General features: G+C 40.7%; 1 protein-coding gene across 3 annotated transcripts in view; it reads left to right on the top strand.

Annotated features, from left to right (window-relative positions):
• Positions 1-207: 207 nt before the first annotated feature.
• The window catches only part of LDAH (lipid droplet associated hydrolase), a 123,461-nt gene continuing 105,257 nt past the window's right edge, over positions 208-18,411 (top strand). The window contains exons 1-2 of one of the 3 annotated variants that reach the window (XM_065834473.2): positions 208-367; positions 15,700-15,858. In XM_065834473.2, the coding sequence (XP_065690545.2) occupies positions 334-367; positions 15,700-15,858 (193 nt within the window). In that variant the 5' untranslated portion in view covers positions 208-333. The remainder of the gene's footprint in view (positions 368-15,699; positions 15,859-18,411) is intronic. The other 2 variants (XM_071807098.1, XM_071807099.1) reach the window with 2 other exon arrangements.

Raw genomic sequence — 18,411 nt, 5'->3', positions numbered from 1 at the left:
TGCCGGGCGGCGGACAGACACCGGGGGCTGGGGTGGACACCGGCTCCCACTTCGGAACGGCCGCCCGGTCGCCCAGGGCTCAGGCCGGCACGCAGGGGCGGCGCTGCCCGGGGTGTCCGCCCGAGAAGGGCTGTCCCGCGCCTCGGGAGAAGCCGCACGGTGGCGGCAGGAGGCGGGGCCGGCCTCAGCCCACCCCGCTCGGCCCAGGCGGAAGGAGCGGCCCCGCCGCACCCGTCGCCTCCTCCTCCCGCCGCCGCCCTGCGCGGCCTCGCCGGCTGCTTCCGCCCGGCGTTGGCAGACTCCGCTGGCCCCGGCTGCCGCCTCGCCGCCGCTATGCTGGGTGTCGGGGAGCCCGCCAAGGGGGAAGGTACGTGCCGGCCGTGTCGCTCCCCTCCCCGCCGCCTCGGGGCACAGCGCGGAGGGCGGGCGGAGGGCTGGGGTGGCGGGGACCTCCCTTCCCATCCCTGCCCGGTGTCGGGTCCCCGTGTCGTGCAGCGATCGGCCCTGGGCCTCGCCGAGCCGGTTCCCAGGGGTTGGGGCGGTGCCCGCGGGCCGGGGCTCAGTGTTCCCAGCCCTTATGTAACGGCCCAGCAGGAATCAGGTTGATACACTCGTGTTGCACTGAGTAGCGCTGGCGATTTCTAGGCGTGAGGTTCAGGGTGGAACAGCACATCCCATGCAGTAAGCAGTCCTGCTGTGTGCTCCCTTGGCTTATTTTTACATGGATTAGAAGGAGAATTCAAGAAACAAGTCCTGTGCGGCATCTACTTTTCCAGAAAATAGCTGCGGTGATGCCACTTGTAGTGTTTGTTTTATATGTCGGTACTTGTTCCTGTGACACATCTCTTCAAGCTCACTGATGCTCATTATCTAAGCAGCAAGTTATAAAACAGGTAGGAAGGAAATGTCTGTAGCCTGAAGGGCCTATAAATGAGGCATATAAGTTTATGAATGCTTAGAAGTTAAAAGTGAGGATGAGATTTGTAAGTGGAAAGAAGTGCCTTTTAATAGAGAAATGATTAGTTTGGAAAATGCGCCTGGACGCCTTCCTGTGTAACCTCATCGAGGTGTTCCTGCTCTGGTGGGGAGGTTGGACTGGATGATCTTTCGAGGTCCCTTCCAATCACTAACATTCTGTGTTTCTGTGAAAAGCAGAGTCTAGGAGACGTACACACCCTCCTTCAGGAACCCTCTGTCAGGTTTATTCTGGTTGCAGAGCATCATTATTGTCAATACATACAGGCTGGGAGGTGGCAGCTGCGAAAGAGAAGAAATGTCTATGCCAGGAGGTGAGCGGCAGGTTCGGGAAGCACTGTGAAACACTGATACGGTGGCAGAAATGATGGTAATGATGAAGCACTGTTGAGCTGTGACAGTTATTGAGGGCTTTCTTACTCATAGTTTTTTTGTTTTGGTTGCAAAAATGATCAAATAGCTTGTTTTCTTGCAACTGAAGTATAATATTAAAGCCCTATCATCAGGAGACTTGAACAGCTTAAATGATGCAGACCCTTATTTTTTAAGGTGCACTATACTCCCAGCCCTGTGTGACTTCATGATATCCAGTTAAGGTCTGAGAGTCTATCTGCATACAGCCATTGCAGAATTTGGATGTGAATTTGTATTTTATGTGTCGCTGAGACTAGAAGCCTTTGATTATTAATTAGGATTATTGTAGTTCCCTGTTGTGGTGCTTGCTTATGATGCCAGTGAGAGAAAGGGTCACGTGTTTACAGAACTGGGTAAGTGATAACACTAACATTGAACGTTTTCCTTCATAGCGTTACTTCAAGGATTGTATAAAAGACGTTGAAGTCACTGATCTTTCAAGAATCTTTGACAGTACCCTAAGCAGATGCTTGTGAAAGAGGCAAGCACATATAATTCTTCTTTATCTAGCCCCACTCTGTACATACCCACTCAACCTGCAACGAAGTGCAGCCTGGGAACTTTCTGGAACAGATATACTAAAAACTTAAAGTTCCACAGTGGATTTCTTCTCCATCATCCTTGCTCATCCTTGCCTTGCACCCATGTGGAGCTCTAGTGTTGATAACATCCAGCCTCAAGTAGTTCTGTGAGTCAGGAGGCACCTCTGTTGGTTTTGAATACACTTTCTACTACTATCTGTTATTTCCTACTTTTTCAATTAGAAGATACATTGATGGTTTATTACCTATTTATCTGCTTCATGTGATTCACAAAGGCAATTACAGTAAATTGTGGATGGGTAATGGTAAAACAAAATTTCCACTATGACTGCCAAGCCAAAGAACTGACCAGTAAATTTGACAAGATTTGCTCTAAAACTTCCTGATAGTGCTGTTCACACTAATTTATTTATTTATTTATGCTTAATTGATGCCTTTGATTTCTTTTAAATTACTTTTTTTTCCTATTATTGTGATTTATTACAATGAGGGCACCTTGTCTGGAGAGGGGGGTAGCCCCCGTTTTGGATAATATCTAGGTTATATTTACTGAGTGTTAGGAGCAGAATTTCAGGATTTAAGCTTTAGTGGTGTCAGAGTGTATAGACAATATTCATGCAGAATATGAAGGACAGGCAGGTTTTGCTTATTTAAATAGGACGTGCTCTAAATAGCAGTATAACTATGGTTTTTTTTGCTCTTGACAAATCACTGTGTAAGACTGTGAATTTTTAGTGAAATGTTTGAGTAAATTTGATTCCAGTTTACGCTTTGGATGATAACATTTATATGTCCGGTAAGGTTTGTGAACAGGTTACACTGGGGGAAGTAGGTAATTCTGGTTAAAGAATGTTCATAATAGGAAACATGTAATATGAAAGGTCTCAACAGTCTTAAGCTTGAAACAAATTCGGGTTTTCACACTGAAATATTAGCCTGAATACAAAGTTGAGTAGAGAAATGGAACTGTTTATTTACCTGTCTAGAATTGCACAACCACCCAATGCAGCTGTGCCTTGTGTGGCAAGTGTCTTGTTAATTGATAGGTAATCCTGATGTGCCAGAACGTGTCTAACCAGAGATACTACAACTCCCAAGTATGTCAGGATTTCTGTCGTCAGTCAGCATCTTCATTTCTTTCCTCAGTATCCCTGCTTTCTCATGCTGCTGCCAGTAACCGTGCTGTTCTTTTGGTTCTTGCCTTCTTCTGTCTCATCTACTTCTGTTTAGATCGTGTTCCCGTTGTCCTTTGTTTAGACAGGTTCTTTACTCAATTTTTATTCTTATTAAACAAAGAAAACCCACCTGCCCAACCAACCAACAACATGAAAACACCTCAGTACTGATACAAACTTTTTGTGGAAATCTGCCCCAAATTGTAGCACAGCTTGGAAATAAAACGAGTATCAGATGATAACTGGGTTATTATTTGCACCTGTGATGAACATAGGCTCTGTCCCTGTATGTATTTGTAGGTAGGGGTGTGTTGTCAGGGTTTGGCAGGATTATTTTGACAGGAGAAGCAAAACAGTGGTACTTCAGGGGTCACTCTGGTTTTGAGGAGCAAGCTAGCCATGTTTCCAACATGGTGAATCAACTTGGATCCCCTTGTCACTGGTGTAGGTCTGTGTGTCAGAGCACCAGCCTGTGCAGCCCTTCCTGCAGCACCCATTCTGGGGGTTACTTTTTGGCTACTTCACCACTTTCTCCATCCTGACTGTTCAACTCCCTTTCCCATACACCTGATCTGCAGAATGACAAACATCACCATTGCTTCTTACTGGGAAGGACTTGGACTCCAGGCCTCATATTAATAGCACAGAAAATTGTATTACTGTAGTGACTCAGAAAGGGATCTAATGCTACCTGGTATTATTCTTTGTAGTCTCTTGTTTATGTCTCTGCTTCATTGATTCTCCTGTTTGATTTCCCTTGTCCTTTGCACAGAGCTGCACACAGTCTGTTTGTTTTCATGCCTCTGCCTGCGGTGCCTTCCTAGCTCGTTTAGGTTAGTCAGTGAATATCAAAATATACAGCTGCTGCAGTAAACATAAGAAGGAGCTGGTAAGCAGCAAACACAGCTTGAGAGATTACTGGAGAATGCTGTTGTGACTTGTAAGTTGGTCTGCTGTAAGTAGACAGTATTTTGACTAATTCTCTTATGTCCTTTTTGGAAAGCAAGAAAACCATCAGTAGCTAGAGAGCCAAGATGAAGGTGGGATAAACAGTTGATGCAAGAACACATGCAAGTTGAAATAATAAAACAGGAAGAAATGAAAAAAAAAAAAAGTGTTTTCAATACAGAACGCATGTTACATTAAAAGAGAAGAATTAACATGGAAATATGGAAAAAAAGGTGTAAAAATTAAAGATATATCCATAGGGAGATTCATGCTGAACAGCACAGTGAAGGATGGGGGAAGCCAATTCGAGGGCAGCGTGATGCTAATTGGATTGATGTACATTTTATTTTTGCTTTGCTATCTGCTTCTTGCTAGCATTCGTTATTCCCTGTGAGCTCAAGAACAAAGAAAGAATAGTGCTCTACATAGAGTAGTGAATCTTATTTTGATAGGTGGTGGAAAAGGAGTTATTTAACACAATATGAAATAGCAATTTCTTTTTACTGCTTTTGCCTGTCATTACTGCTGCTGAAAGATGGAAGTGCCTTCAAATGCTTAACATTTGGGTGTTGTAGTTTAAATGTATAGGTAGTTTACCATTACTTTAAATTCTTGGTTTTTTGTTTTGTTTTGTTTTTGAATGTCGTCCATATTAGCTGTATGACTTAAACAGCCGTCCAACACAAGTGGGGCTTGCATTTTTTTTTTTTTCGTGCAGGAGAAATAGTAATAGTATAGAACATATGGCATTTTTTCTTTTGAAAAGATCCAAAGTTATCATTTTCCCTAGAGACAGTAGGAATCAAATGGCAAAGCAGCATCATCTTTGTGTAGTGAGCAAGCATTTTTTCCAAACTATTAGACCACAAACAGACCTATTGGCACGTGCATGTTTTTTCTCTCTCAATACCAGTTTCAGTTTCTTCTTGTACCTGTATCCTTGATTTTCTGTTCTTTCACGTTTTTGCACTATACTCTACTATTTCTCTCCCTGCTGTTGAAGCAATACCCTGTGAAAGGCCATGTATGTTAACTTTTCTCCCGTGTAACTCACATACCTGTTCAACTTTGAACATGCTCTGTTTTGAATGGTGGTATGTGCTGAAGTTTGAAGGCCTCTAGTGGTTTTTTTTAATCTGTATCCATACATAAGTGTGATGGGTTCCTGTTTGTGAAGTGTAACATTCCCACCTCTGACTCCATCAAGATTTTAACCCAGTCTGTAATCATGGTGTTGCATTTCAGTTTTACTCAGTGGCTCCTGAAATACTTACGTTTAACATAATAAATAAACAACCGAATTGCACACTTTACAGACTTTACTGTATTTGTGAGTGTTTTCTCATGCTGTCCATTCCAAACTCTGATTTTTCCCTTTGATTTTCTAGTAGAGAATTTTTGCTTTTTGCTTGATTTTCCTGCAGACAGCTGGGGAAGTTAATTTACAATATTATCTTGACAGGAGTCTGCTCTTTCTGTGAAATTTGTTGCTTAGAAGAGACCTGGCATAGTTTTCTCCCTGGAAACCTTTTTCAGCATGAAGATATTGTACTGCAACAGCAGCTTTTAATATTTATAGAAATTCTCTCTTTACTTGACTGAGGTTTTGCTAGCATTGCAATCTAATCTCAGAACATATATTTAAAGTATATTTATTATACCCACCTGTTATTCAGACCCACCACCTTCTGTTTATTCCTCCATGAGAGTTCAGTTTTAATCTCCTCAAGGTTTTCCTCTGGGTGCAATACTTTATTTGAAGGGAAAGCTGTGTTCGAAAGTTACATCATTTGTCCAGTAGATCTTCATACTATGTGCATATATGAACATTTTTTTTTTTTCCTTTGGGACTAAAAAGTTTTCCAAAATTCCATTTTCTGTTCTAGAAATTACCTGATATTACACCAAAATAAACCATCCTATTTGTTTTCATGCAAATTAAACTATCCTTACTTGCTTAAGCAGCAGTTTTCTTGCTCATTTCTTTTTAGGTCAACAACATGATTAGCTTTGTCATCAGGCTTTTGTATTAATTGGGAAATGAGGGAGTTGCTAGGCGTGTAGCTATTGATTTCTTGTAATCTGTGGGATTACCCACTTTAATTATGCTTACAAAGTTACCTTAAGAAAAACTAAACCCAAACAAACCCAAGTAACTCTTTTGGGGTGATTTTCTTGCTGGTAGCTCTGAACAGTTCACAACCAGTTTGTGATGTTTTAGCTCACTTGACAAAGTGGAAGTTACCTTCTGGGTGTGATTAAATAAGATTGACAGAACCTGCTATGTAGGGCTCTTCCACTGTATATTGAAATGTGTTTGATAAAACATATTCCACTTTTAGAAAGAATGTAATGTCTTATTGTTCTTTTGGGTCCATTTATAGTTGCTGGTGTTGTATGAAGCCTTAGGGGACCCTCAGCCACACCAGGGTAACTTCTCAGGATTTGCTCATGCTTGCGATGAATCCAGCGCTACATGTTTCTGAGTGTTAAAGCTGCAATGGTAATAAAGGACCATTTGATCTACACAGTAACGAGGGATGTGGGCTCTGCTATTTGAACACTGGGTCTTTTGAGACCTTTGTGAGAGGAGCATCAGCACGAATGAAAACTGAGGTGTGTGATTGCCAAAGGCAAATGACCAGGCATAAAGCTTTGTGTCTTGATGCCAGAACTGTGATGAGATGTCAGATCCCCTTGCTGACTATGTTGAGTGCTGTAGAGCAATAGCTGATGCCTCCAAGCTTGTGACTGCTTTCCTAAAGGTTGCCGCTGTGCCTGATTTCCATGGAAGTCTTTCAATTGCTGTTTCATGCTCTTGAGAGTAGTTTGGAAATAAAGACCAAGAGTGCTGTAATAGTTCTGTTATGATAATTAATAAGAGCTCCCTTTTTCTTTTGTAGCCATTAGTACACTGAACTTTTTAAAGCCAAAACACTCAGATATAGCGATTGGTTAAAAGTTATGATGGGCCTTCCTAATAAATTTACACAGGGTTTTGACCACTGTTTCGGTTAAATAATTTTGTACGAGACTAATGTAGGCATGTATCATTGTGGGATCTGAAAATATTCTCTGATTTCTTGATTCCTTACCCCAAAGCTCTTTCAAATTGTTCATATCAGAGCAAAGCACCTGTGTTGGAACAAAGTTGATGGGATATCCATCTCTTCCTGATCTGAATCCACAAAATCTGGACCTTTGCAAGATAACTCTTTTTTGACTTGCAAGTCCTATGCTGCTTTACTGAAAAACTGTCTCAGTAACTGATTTTATAATGTTTGGCACTAACGAGATACCACTTGTCCAGTACAAAATTGATACCCGGAAGTTATTTTCCCTGTTTCCATTCTACCAGGACAGTACACACTTTCTTGGTGATTACCACAGGGTTGTTAGCAGTAATGAAAGCCATTTAGCGGATGATACTGTAGGTCCAGTTCTTAAAACTAGATTTCTTCCTGCTTTGGTCTGTGCACGGTCCCCTGTATGATATCTCTGTACAAGGTCCAGAAATGAAGACTGATTCCATTTTTCATTCTGTGCTTGAGGCTTTTATCTTTACAGCTCTAAGCGTGGATTAGCCGTACCGCGTTTCCATGCAGTTCACAGATGTTTTTGCCCAGTCATCAGTGACATTCTCCTGGCTGTTTTACTGCTTGAGGGAGTGGCATGGGCGGAATGACACAGGAAAAACCAAAACAAAACAAATTGCAGGCATCAGATTGCTAGGTCATTGAGTGATTAATGAAAAGAACGGTGCCGAGTTGCTTTACTTGTTTTAGGCAAAACCAGCCTGCTGGTCTGAGGTGCCTTAGGTATAGATGTCTGGGTTTTCTTGGGTTAGTTCATGTAACTACATTGCTTCGTTTGATGTGTCCGTAGTGATAACTTTTTAGCTTTTCTGATTTTTACAACTAACACCCAACAGTTTTTATTTCCTATTTCAGAACTAATATGAAAGGCACTGGCAGGTTCTTGCCATTCTATGACTTTGACAGAGTAAAGTACAACGAAGAAATATTTACATTTTATGTGCTGTTGCCTGCTACTCCTGCTTTTCTTATACAGAATTGGTCGGGATTTGTGACTGATGTCACAACAGCCTGCAAAGTCTTTGGCCTACATTTGTTGTTTTTCTGTACAGAATCTGGCATCCGCTGTTTGGCTGTAGTTTGTCTAAAGAAATCCTTGATGAGATCTAGGCAACCTGTGTTGTTCCTCCCACCCCTTATTCATCTTTGCAGGTTTTCTACCAGGTCGATCAGTTTGTCCCTGCTAGTTCTTGGCTATGAACATGTTCCTTCCAGTCTGTGAGTCAGGGAGCTCCTTTCAGGTCTGGATGATTCTCTTCTGGGGATAATATTGCAGAAGTTGTTACAACCTTAGTATAGCAGGCAAGTAAAGGGATCTCACTTTCTCTTTTTTCAGTTTTTCTTTCATGTTGTGATCTTGAGTTCAATCACATAAGCTCACCAATTAGGTCAATGTTTCTTTTTTATTTAAGCTGGTACAGTCAATCCATGGAATACGTCTGCTTCAGTTTCCTATGTGTTTGGGGGCTTATCTAGTTTAGATTCCTTTTCTCTGACCTATATGCTTAGTTATTAGTTACTGTATTCATGAAGTCCTCTGCATTTGCTAAGGTACTAGAAAAATTGAATTATGTCCTTGTTGCACCTCATCCCTTATCTTTTTCTGATGTTTTAGGGCGATAAGAATTGTAAACTTTTGATTTATAGAACACTTAAATGTTAGTCCATCCTTCTGTTCAGACCAAAATTATTTTTTTGTTCAGCTGAGACTTAAAAACCTCCAACAAAAAGAGGTTCCGCTGCCTTCTTAGCAATCTCCCATTTCCTTCCAAGCAATGTTGTTTTTTTGTAGTGTCTTAAACTGTCAAGACACAGCTTAAGGCTGTTGCTTCTAGTTTTGCCATCTGCCATTGCAAAGAGAAGTTTGGCCATGCTATCCTTGCAAGTCTCTTTCAAATAGTTCTAAGATTGCTATTTGATTACAGCTTGTCCTCTTCTTGGCAGACTGGAAAAAAGCAGAGTTCCTAAAGCTTTTCCTTAGAACTCATGTGCTCTAGGTTGCTCACTCTCTGGCTGCTCATCTACTTGACCTTCTCGGGTTTCCCTCTGTCCTTCTTGACCTGGTGGGGTGAACAAAACTGGGCTCAGGATTGCAGAAATGTCCTCAGTTCTGTTTAACACAAGGGAAGAGTAACTTCCCTCAAGCTGCTCGCCAGACCTCTCCAGTTTCAGTCTGAACTTCAGCGGTGAGACTACGTTGTTGTCTTTCAGTTTGGCATCCATTGTGACAAATGTCTTTTGAGCAGGGCTGCTACTTCTGAGCTGCTTCTGAAGCGTGATCTTCTGCTCCAGGTGCAGATCTTTGTGCTTGCCACTGTTGAGCATCATGAGGGATTTGTTGGCCCAGTCCTAAAGGTTCTCAAGGAAACAACCCTCTGAATTGAAGTTCTGCTCTGACTGTATCTAACATCCCAGATGATTCAGCATTGTTTGCATTTTTTGTCTCATTATCCAGGTTTCTGATGATGATGTTGAGCTTCATAGGCCTCCAGCATTGACCCAAGATGACTTGACTTGTTTGACATTCAGCTGACAGCCAGTAGTTGACTGTCTTTTAAGCTTGTTCATTTGGTTTCAAACTGTGCGAGTCAGTTTATTCAGCCTGCATTTTCTTTGCCTAAAGGAAAATGCAATGGGAGATGGTGCCAAAAGTCTTAAAAAGGCAATGTGCATTGTATCTACGTCTTTTCTTTCTTTCTGTTAGCCGAATATTTTATCACTGCGGGCAATTGCATGGCTCGAGCATGGTTTACCATTGGGAAATTGGTTTCCTCTTCTGGGTTAATGTCTTTTCCTTGACGTGATTAGATGAATACACGCTCCCACGATTTTTCTGAGGACTCAGCTGAGCCAGATCAGCCAGTAGTACCTTTGGTACTCCTTACCTTTCTTGATTGAAAAGGGCTATGCCTTTAGATAGTATTTTTTTCTAGATTTTTTTTTCTCCTCGCTATCAAGAGCTTTGCCGTGATTTGTTGATAAGCAACAGCCTTGCAACTGCATCAACCAATTCTTTTGGCATTTTCAGGCATATCTGGTCCAGTCTCATGAATTCACATACATCCAGCTTCTGCAGGTCAACCCTAAACTGTAGTCCAGCCCCTTTCTCAAAAACAGTGAAGTCTGTTAGGTTGCAGAAAGCATTGTCCAGTCCAGCATTGAGTATCACCAAGGCTGGAGATTGCACAGCCTCTCTGGGCGACATCATTTAATAATACTCAATGTGCTTTTTGTCTTTGGAATTTCCTTCATTGCAACTTTTGACTGTTGGCCCTTGTTCTTTGGACATACATCCCATGCTTCAGCATCCATATTATCTAATTGACTCTTTCAAATAGGTAGATGTGTTCCTTACGCTGAAGAGTTCAAACTGGACACAGCACTCCACATGCAGTCTCTCCAATGCCAAGCAGAGGGAGATAATCACACCTCTCAACTTGATGGCTACTCCTGCCAATGCAGCCTGTATACACTTGGCCTTTGTGGTTGTAAGTGCACACTACTGACTCAATTTCAACTTGTTATCCACTAGCATCTTTTTTGCAAAGCCACTTCCTAGCCTTCAGGCCCCCAGCCTGTGCTGCATTGGGCTACTGAACTCTAGGTGCAGAACTTTCCATTTGCCCTTGGATTTCATGGGGTTCCTGTTTTTCCAGCCTGTCATGGTCTGTTTGGGTAGCAGCCCTGCCCTCCAGTGTTTCAGTTGGTGTGTCTTTCTCCTCTCAGTCTGGTATTATGCACCAACCTACTTAGAGTGCAAACCCATTGTCCGGGTGTTTAATGAAGACATTGAGCAGTATTGACCCAATATTGATCCTGGAAGGATATTGCTGGTAAGTTAATGGGGTTTTTTTTGTTGTGGTTTGTTTGTTGGTTTTTTTGTGTTGTTTTTTTTTGTTCCCCAAGAGCACCTTATAGTCTGTTTCTCCACAGCTTAACTGTAAGAATACTATAGGAGACACTGTAGAAAGCTTTGCTCACGTTAAGCTAAACAGCATCTAGTGTTCTCCCCTCATCCCCTGAGCCATTCATCTCGTCACTGAAGGAAATGAGATTATTTGCGCATGATGTGCCCTCACCAAATCCATGCAGGGTGTGCTCCCAGTTGCTTTAATGTCCTTGGGTACAACTTTGAGGGGGATTTTCTTCGATAGCTCTCTGAGAGCAGAAATGAGGCTGACTGGCCTATGGCTCCCTGCACACTCCATCTTGAACATGTGCGCTATCACTGACGTTTTGCAGTTCGCAGGCTCTTCCCCCAGTCATTGTGACACATCAAAAAGGACAGTGGCCTGACAGTGACCCTGGCCATGAGCACCTGGGGATGTATTTCTTACAGCTTTCTGGAATAGCATATGTCCAATCTGCTTCAGTGGTCCTTTTGCCTTTACTTTGGTTCCACCACTGTTTTGTGCAAATAATCTTTGCCTTTGTGGGTACCATTGCTGTAGATTGGGTACGCCAACCTCTTCAGCCTGTCTGGTGATTGTATAGTTTGTAGACTGAGTCTCAACTGACTGACTCTGGTTACATTATGTGGTGCTAGCCTGAGTTCATGACAATTCTTTCGTTAAACACTATTTTGAATGCAAATCACAAATTTTGCCGTTCCCAAGTTATCTTTCAAATACAATGTCAAGTCCAAGGAATAGTGTAGGATGGAGCAGTTAATACCCTATCAGAACAGCTGCATAAATAATTAAGCACAACATACGCAAAGGAATCTTGTTTAACTCTCAGCATTTTACTTTGGAGTCGGTTGAACCAAAGATGAATATGAAGAGACTTAATCTCATGGCAGAAGTAATCTGCTTGCTGTGGGTAACTCTATTTCCAAATATTCTTATCTGAAACAATGACAGTAGGTGGAGTCCAGATTAGTAATAGGAAGCCTAAATATATGTGTTGGTTTGTAAGTGCAAGTGTATGTCTAAGGTCTCATTAGGGGCTTTGCTAACTGGGGGGTGCTTTGTCTCATCTGGGGGTTAGAAACCTACTGACTGGTCCCACGGTTATTTACCAATCAGTCCATCTGCTGTTGCCCAGGCCTTGGTATCCTGTAATAGCAATTTGCTTTCAGGTAGATACCCACAGTAAGGGTGTGTTAATCTAGCGCTAAAACCCTATGCTGTTAGTTTAAGCATTCTAGCAGAAGTTTTGTTACTACATTAAGTGCTGTTGACAGAAGCTGCCTTTCTCGTAACATTTTTCCACCTATGTTTAGAGAGTTTATGGGTAGGGGTTGGAGAGAACAAAGAAAATATTGCATGGGACATAATGAGGCCTGATTTCCTACGTAGCTGCATCGCTCGCTGTATTACTTTGTGATGAAACTCCCACTGCTCAGGTTTGTGGTTCTGTCTTCTGCTCGGCTTCTTGCACCAGTGGTGCAAACCGTGCCCTCCTTGCCAGCTGGCCGAGCTGGTCGGAGTCTCATCTTTCAAGAGCCCTGTCCCTCAAATGTGTTTGGAAATTGATAGGCCTTCTTAAGATATTTCTACAGGAGACGCAGACAATTCATGCCAAAGATAGATGCAATAATGGAAATACAGTTCTTCAATGCTTCATGTATGAAGAGGGAAGGAGATTCAGAGGTATTTTTTGGGTATTACTGATTTAATCTTAAAACAGGTCTGAATAGTATCCTAGGAGTATATCCCTCATCTTTTCTCTGTTCTTTCTTTTCAGTCCATTTTTATTACTAAAGGCTATAAAGTTATAAATTAAAACCCCGACTAAAAATCCCTCAGATATTATGTAGAGTTAGTACTAGGAAACCTTTTAGGATTGTCTCAGGCAACTTTTCAGAAAACCTTTTGTTCTCTAGTGTGCAGTTCTGCTTTTCAGGTACTGCAACATTGTGCATATTAGAAGTTAGAAGTGAAGGTAAACTGAAAGCTGGACAAAAGCTTCTACAAGAGTCTGTTTGAAGGTGAACAACCTACCATTCCAGTTGCAGTTGCTGCTTGGAATGAAGATATGTCAGTGGGATTTCCATTTGGAGTCGTTCAGTGAAATAAATTCAAAATGATACTTTTCAACTGATTATATTGGTTCCTGATAGGAAACTTTGTATAAAACTGGGTAAGAACTTGTTAACTTCTGCTTTTTGGGTTGTAAACACCTCAGAAAAAGGATGACATGCGAAATGTTTACTTTAGTTGTTGACGTAACTGGGTTTCTCTGTCAGACCTGTTCTTGAGCTCTTTCAGCTTTGAATACTGAAGAAATGAAAGCAGGAATAATGCATTGCAAAATATACCTAATTATAGTTCCACAGTATTCAATTGTCATTACTTCAATTACTTATGTTCCAGTCACTGTACATTAAAGGTGATAATGTGATGAATAAAGAAGTAGTAAAGATGTCTACTTTGGCATTACATGTACTTTTTCCAGGGGTGAAGTGGGGAGCTAGGGAAAAAAGCTGTATCCAGAGAACTGTTCTGAAAGTATTAAACAACATTTCTCCCTTCTCTCCAGAAGCATTTTCTGTTTGCATGATAGTAGATTTGTTTTAACGTACTTTTTGTTAGTTCAAAATAGAGCATGAACTGTGTCTTCTGGACTGCCGGTTGTTTTAACTTCATGTGGCAGCTTCATTTGGAGCTGCTCCTTTCAAGCTGTGCAGAATTTCCCGGTGACTATATGTGAAGGTTGTGCCGCCCCACCTTATGGTCCTGCAAACTTGGTAGATCTTAGGCTCTAGTGTACATGCCTAAAACTTCACAAACTGATTAGGAAATAGAATTTGGACCCTTGTACCCAGAAATGAATGGGTTTTTTTGCTTAGCAAAACCATTTGAAAGGCCTCAAGTTATCCTTAACTAGATGCTTTTGATGTTTTAAAGGTCGCGGTGGTATGCAACAATATTCAGTTTTATTGTAATGTTATATTTTTTTGCATCTTATTTGGTTATATGTTCATTTTGTTTGAATTATTTACCCTTATTCTGTGCGCTGATGGATTGCTCGAGCTTGGGAAAGATGATCTTAAATAACATTAAAGGTCGTCACATTTTTGTCAGTTAATTTCAAGATGAGACTTACTAAAAAGTTTTTCTGCTGTGACTGGATGTGAAGTCCTTGAGAGTTATTTTTGCAAATTGCTGGCCTATAATATTGGGATTTTTTGTTTACTATCTCATTACACTTTTTTCTATGCATAATATATTTCAGTCAACTTTCAGGGTGTACTAGATAGAGGCACTAAAGACTAATCTTTTAGATTAGTCATTAGGCTTAATCTTTTGATTTTTTCCCCCACTTGTGTGTGACTTTAATTACAATTTTATTACATTTGAAACAGTTAAGCTGGGCAGCCTTTTCCATTATAGATGGCCATGTATTGGATCAAGAATGCATAGTCATTCCTGTAATAATTTAACCAAGTTTTTTGAACTGTTTAAGATAGATATTTTGCTTCAGAAGTCTGAAATGTGGTTCTTATAAGACTGTTAATATTTTGTAGAGCTTCAGTAGCCCTTGAGGTTGATAGAAGCAGCTTTGTGGATTTACCAAGCCCTGGTCCGTGTTCCAGGGTTTGCCCGTGTGTGTTCACGCCCTGACAAGGACAGGCCTCTGATTCTGCATTTGGACACTGCACCTGTGGTTGCGTATGGGGAATGGTCATTTTGCCACATGCTTGTGTGAGTTGTAGTTCATCTTGATGACGTTTTAATCCATAACCTGATCAAGTGGCCTTTTTTTTACTGAAGGAAAGATAAAGGGGTTGGGTCAATCAGCCAGTTCCAAAGTGCTGGCCTATTAGGGCATGACGATTGCATACGAGATAAATAAATGAACTGCCTTGTTTATTTGGCAACATACTGTTTTATTTCCCATTACTGTCTTCAGATAATGAAATAATTTAAGAATTTATAAAGGTTAGCATAAATATTTGCATAGCTGGTGGAATCTCGATTAGCTTTGACTGACAAAATCTGACAAAGGCTCCTCTAATCCTTTGAAAACTTCTAGACAAGTAAATTATGCTGCACTCAAAATGAGGAGCCCACCTAGTGCTGGAAGGCAATCTAGTAATTAGCATGTTCGTTTTGGCCTTTGGTATATTCTTTGGAGTTTTATTTTGGTTGTATTTGTTGGGGTTTTTTGGTGGTAGCTTTTAAGTGATGCTGTACTCCTGTAGTTGAGGCGCACAGAATTACAAAGGCATTAATGAAGTAGTTTTGTTTGTTTGTTTGTTTCTTTTGTTTGCCTTCAAATAGGTTTCAGCTGGATCTTTTCAGTGTGAATAAGAAATTTAAAATCATTCGTCTCTAAGGTAGAATAGATCTTATTGTCCAATTCCTCTCTGTGACAAAACCTGAGAGATGCTTTACCGCATATAATGGTAACATGTATAAACTTTTATAACCTATTAAAACATCAAATATTGAGTTGGGCCTCTGTTTATTGGAGATAACAGCTGTGTGGGAGGGCAGTTTGGGGTTTTTTTTACAACTATTCTATGGGAAGTTACAATAGGAAAGAGTAAGCTATGTAAATATTGGCTGATCCATTATAACAGTATCTTATTCTGTCTAACAGCAAACATGAGGTCGGCGTCAGAAGAACCAGTCCCATTACATGAAGAATTTATCTATTGTTGTGGAGCTGCTACCCATGTCTTAAAGTGCGGGCCCTGGAAAGACCTCTCAAAAGATGAAAGTAAAAATCTGCCCAGGCTGTTATTCATGATTATTCCTGGTAAGGGTCTTTTTTTGTTTAAGTCTAGAAATGCATTGACTGGAAAGTGGATATTCAGTTTAAAAAATGGTTAAGGGGTAGAATTTGGCCTGTGCATATGGCCAAAAAATCAACAGCATTGCAATGGTGAAATTTCTTTGTTATATTTGATTACTACTGTTATCTGTATTCATAACAGTGCTGCAAGGTAAAAGTAAGAACTTAGGATGTCTTCCTCATTTACTCTGTGTTGATGGTTTAATTATAGCATTGCAGGATCTTTTTTTCCATTACTCTCTTTCCATTTGTTTCATGCGTGTTGAAGTGGTACTGCAATGTCAGCTGTGTGCCAAATGAAAGATGAAAGTTACAATATTTGACGGGAAAATTCTGGATACAGCGTGTTTTTTTTAAGTTGGAGGGGTTTTTTGTAGTAAATGGTTTTTAACTTCGATGTTTGTACATTAATTTTTATGATGAGCCTCTGGAACTCAAGCAGTGTCATATAGTTTTAAATTGTATTTAAATCTGGTCATCTTAAAGCGAAAGCTCTGAACTTCCATTTAGCATATGTTAAAATAAATGGAGGAGCCCTAAATTCATTGAAGTCTGCCAGTGAACTGTAGCAGTTCTGCCATAGCAAAAGTAGAGCTTGAACCCACTCAAGCACAGATATTGTGACTCTTTCACTGTCTTAGAGTTTGCAGATTTCTAATGCTTCCTGTAGTTTATTTGAATGTTTTGGAGACTACTGTTTTTACCCCAAAATTAGTGGTGCGAATAATGACTTGTGATTATCCAGATTTTTGACTTACTGTTTCTGTTCAGGTACATTCAGTTGCTGTTTACAGGCCAATATGTGGCTTGGTCCTTAGTGGTGAAAGAGAGCACAGGTTCTGGTTTTCAGGTTTTTTGCAAGGTTTTGAAAGGCCCGTGAAATATTTTACGGTTGTTTCTCTGGGCACAATGATTTTATGCCCTTGTCTCCTGGAGTTGAATAATAGTGTAACTTTTAACCCAGTGACAGTGAAGTTTAAATTCTTTCCTGAACTAAATAAATAAGTGTCCTGTGATTACATCTTGCTACTGTTTTGTGGGAACAACTTTTTAAGCCACATACCATATAAAGTTACCTGTTAGTGAGACTATCTGTATGGGTCCAAATCCTCCAACAGTTTTCCAGGTGTACAAGCCTGATTTGATGCTTTTCAGCTGCTGCTTTTCTGCCAGTGAAGGCATTTCTGGAAGGCTTAAATGAACAGCTAAGTTAAGTGTTTCTTTTTCCTCCAAGTTCTGCCTTCAGGTTGTGATGCCCTTGTGTTTGGGTTGGTGGTAGAGCCTGTGACCACGGTAAATATGTAAAGCTGACTTAAATCAGTAGAAAGATTTGTAGGGGAAGAGCACAAAAGTAAAACATTAGCATCCAAGGCAAGGTACCTCTACGAGGCATGCAAGTTAGTCTGTTTGGAGTATAGAGTTGCACAGACTTAATGGGCTCTATATTCACCACAGGAAACTTTCCATGTGAGAAAATGTAGTGGCAGGGCTGCATGGAGCTGATTTCCAGCAGAACAGTTCTGTGGAGACTCCTTAACATCTCACGTTAGACAGGTGTCCAGAAACAGCCAACAGTGAAATATTCAGAGTGTTTCTGTCATAGTGTGCAAGCTTTTGCAAACACCTGATGTATGGTTTTGCTCTGTTTTCAGGATTATGGTGGTAACAAACTGCAAGTTCTCTCACTGAGAAAACAATTTAAAAAACACAGTAACCACAATTATGGTATCTTCATTTTTAAGTACCCAAATTCAGTAGTGAATCAAGTTACCCAAGCTCTTAGCTGTGACTGGCAGGAAGCTGACAAGGACCTGGCATAACATAATGCAGTTTTGCTTCTCATAAATACTTTTTTTCCCTACTGGTATATGCCTCATTTTTACCCTTCAGGAGAAATTCTATCTGCCAACATAAAAAACACAGCCTTAAAAGAGATCTGGACATTTGGGTCATCTGGCAATGTGTTCGTGTACCTAAGCAGTTAGGATTAGATAGCATTCCCCTCATGCTTTTGTAACTGCCGGAGTATGAAATGTGGAGCACTTCTGGAGTCCAGCAATTTTCACACTTGAAAGGCATGTATCCCTGGATGAGATTCGTTATGGAATGAAATAAAGATGGGCAAAAGGATAGTGTGGTACAGGTCAAGGAAAGAAATATCCAGACAAGGGCAACTCTCGCTCAAAAAGGAGAGGATGCACAGCCAAGTGTTCAGTGACCTGAACTGAACGTGGTTTTCCTACATGTCATATACTGTTCTGTGTATTAAACTCGTCCGATACAGACTATTTTTACTTAATGAATTCATGCCTATGATTTTGTTTATATGTGATCAAATAAAATGGGGTTAGGGAGGTGGATATCAAAGAGAAATAGAGATAAAATTCGCAGCTTCTGCTGGAATCTAATTGTTGCAAGAGAGTTCAAAATAAGTCCCATAATATACTTATTTTCTTTTTGGTTTTTAGCCAAATTTTTTTTCGCAATGGGGAGGATTTCTCTCTGGTCAGACTCATT

Source organism: Patagioenas fasciata, chromosome 3 (assembly GCF_037038585.1).
Source record: "Patagioenas fasciata isolate bPatFas1 chromosome 3, bPatFas1.hap1, whole genome shotgun sequence".
Taxonomy (NCBI): domain Eukaryota; kingdom Metazoa; phylum Chordata; class Aves; order Columbiformes; family Columbidae; genus Patagioenas; species Patagioenas fasciata.
The sequence above is the reverse complement of the archived record's forward strand: the minus strand, read 5'-3'. Positions and strand labels throughout refer to the sequence as shown.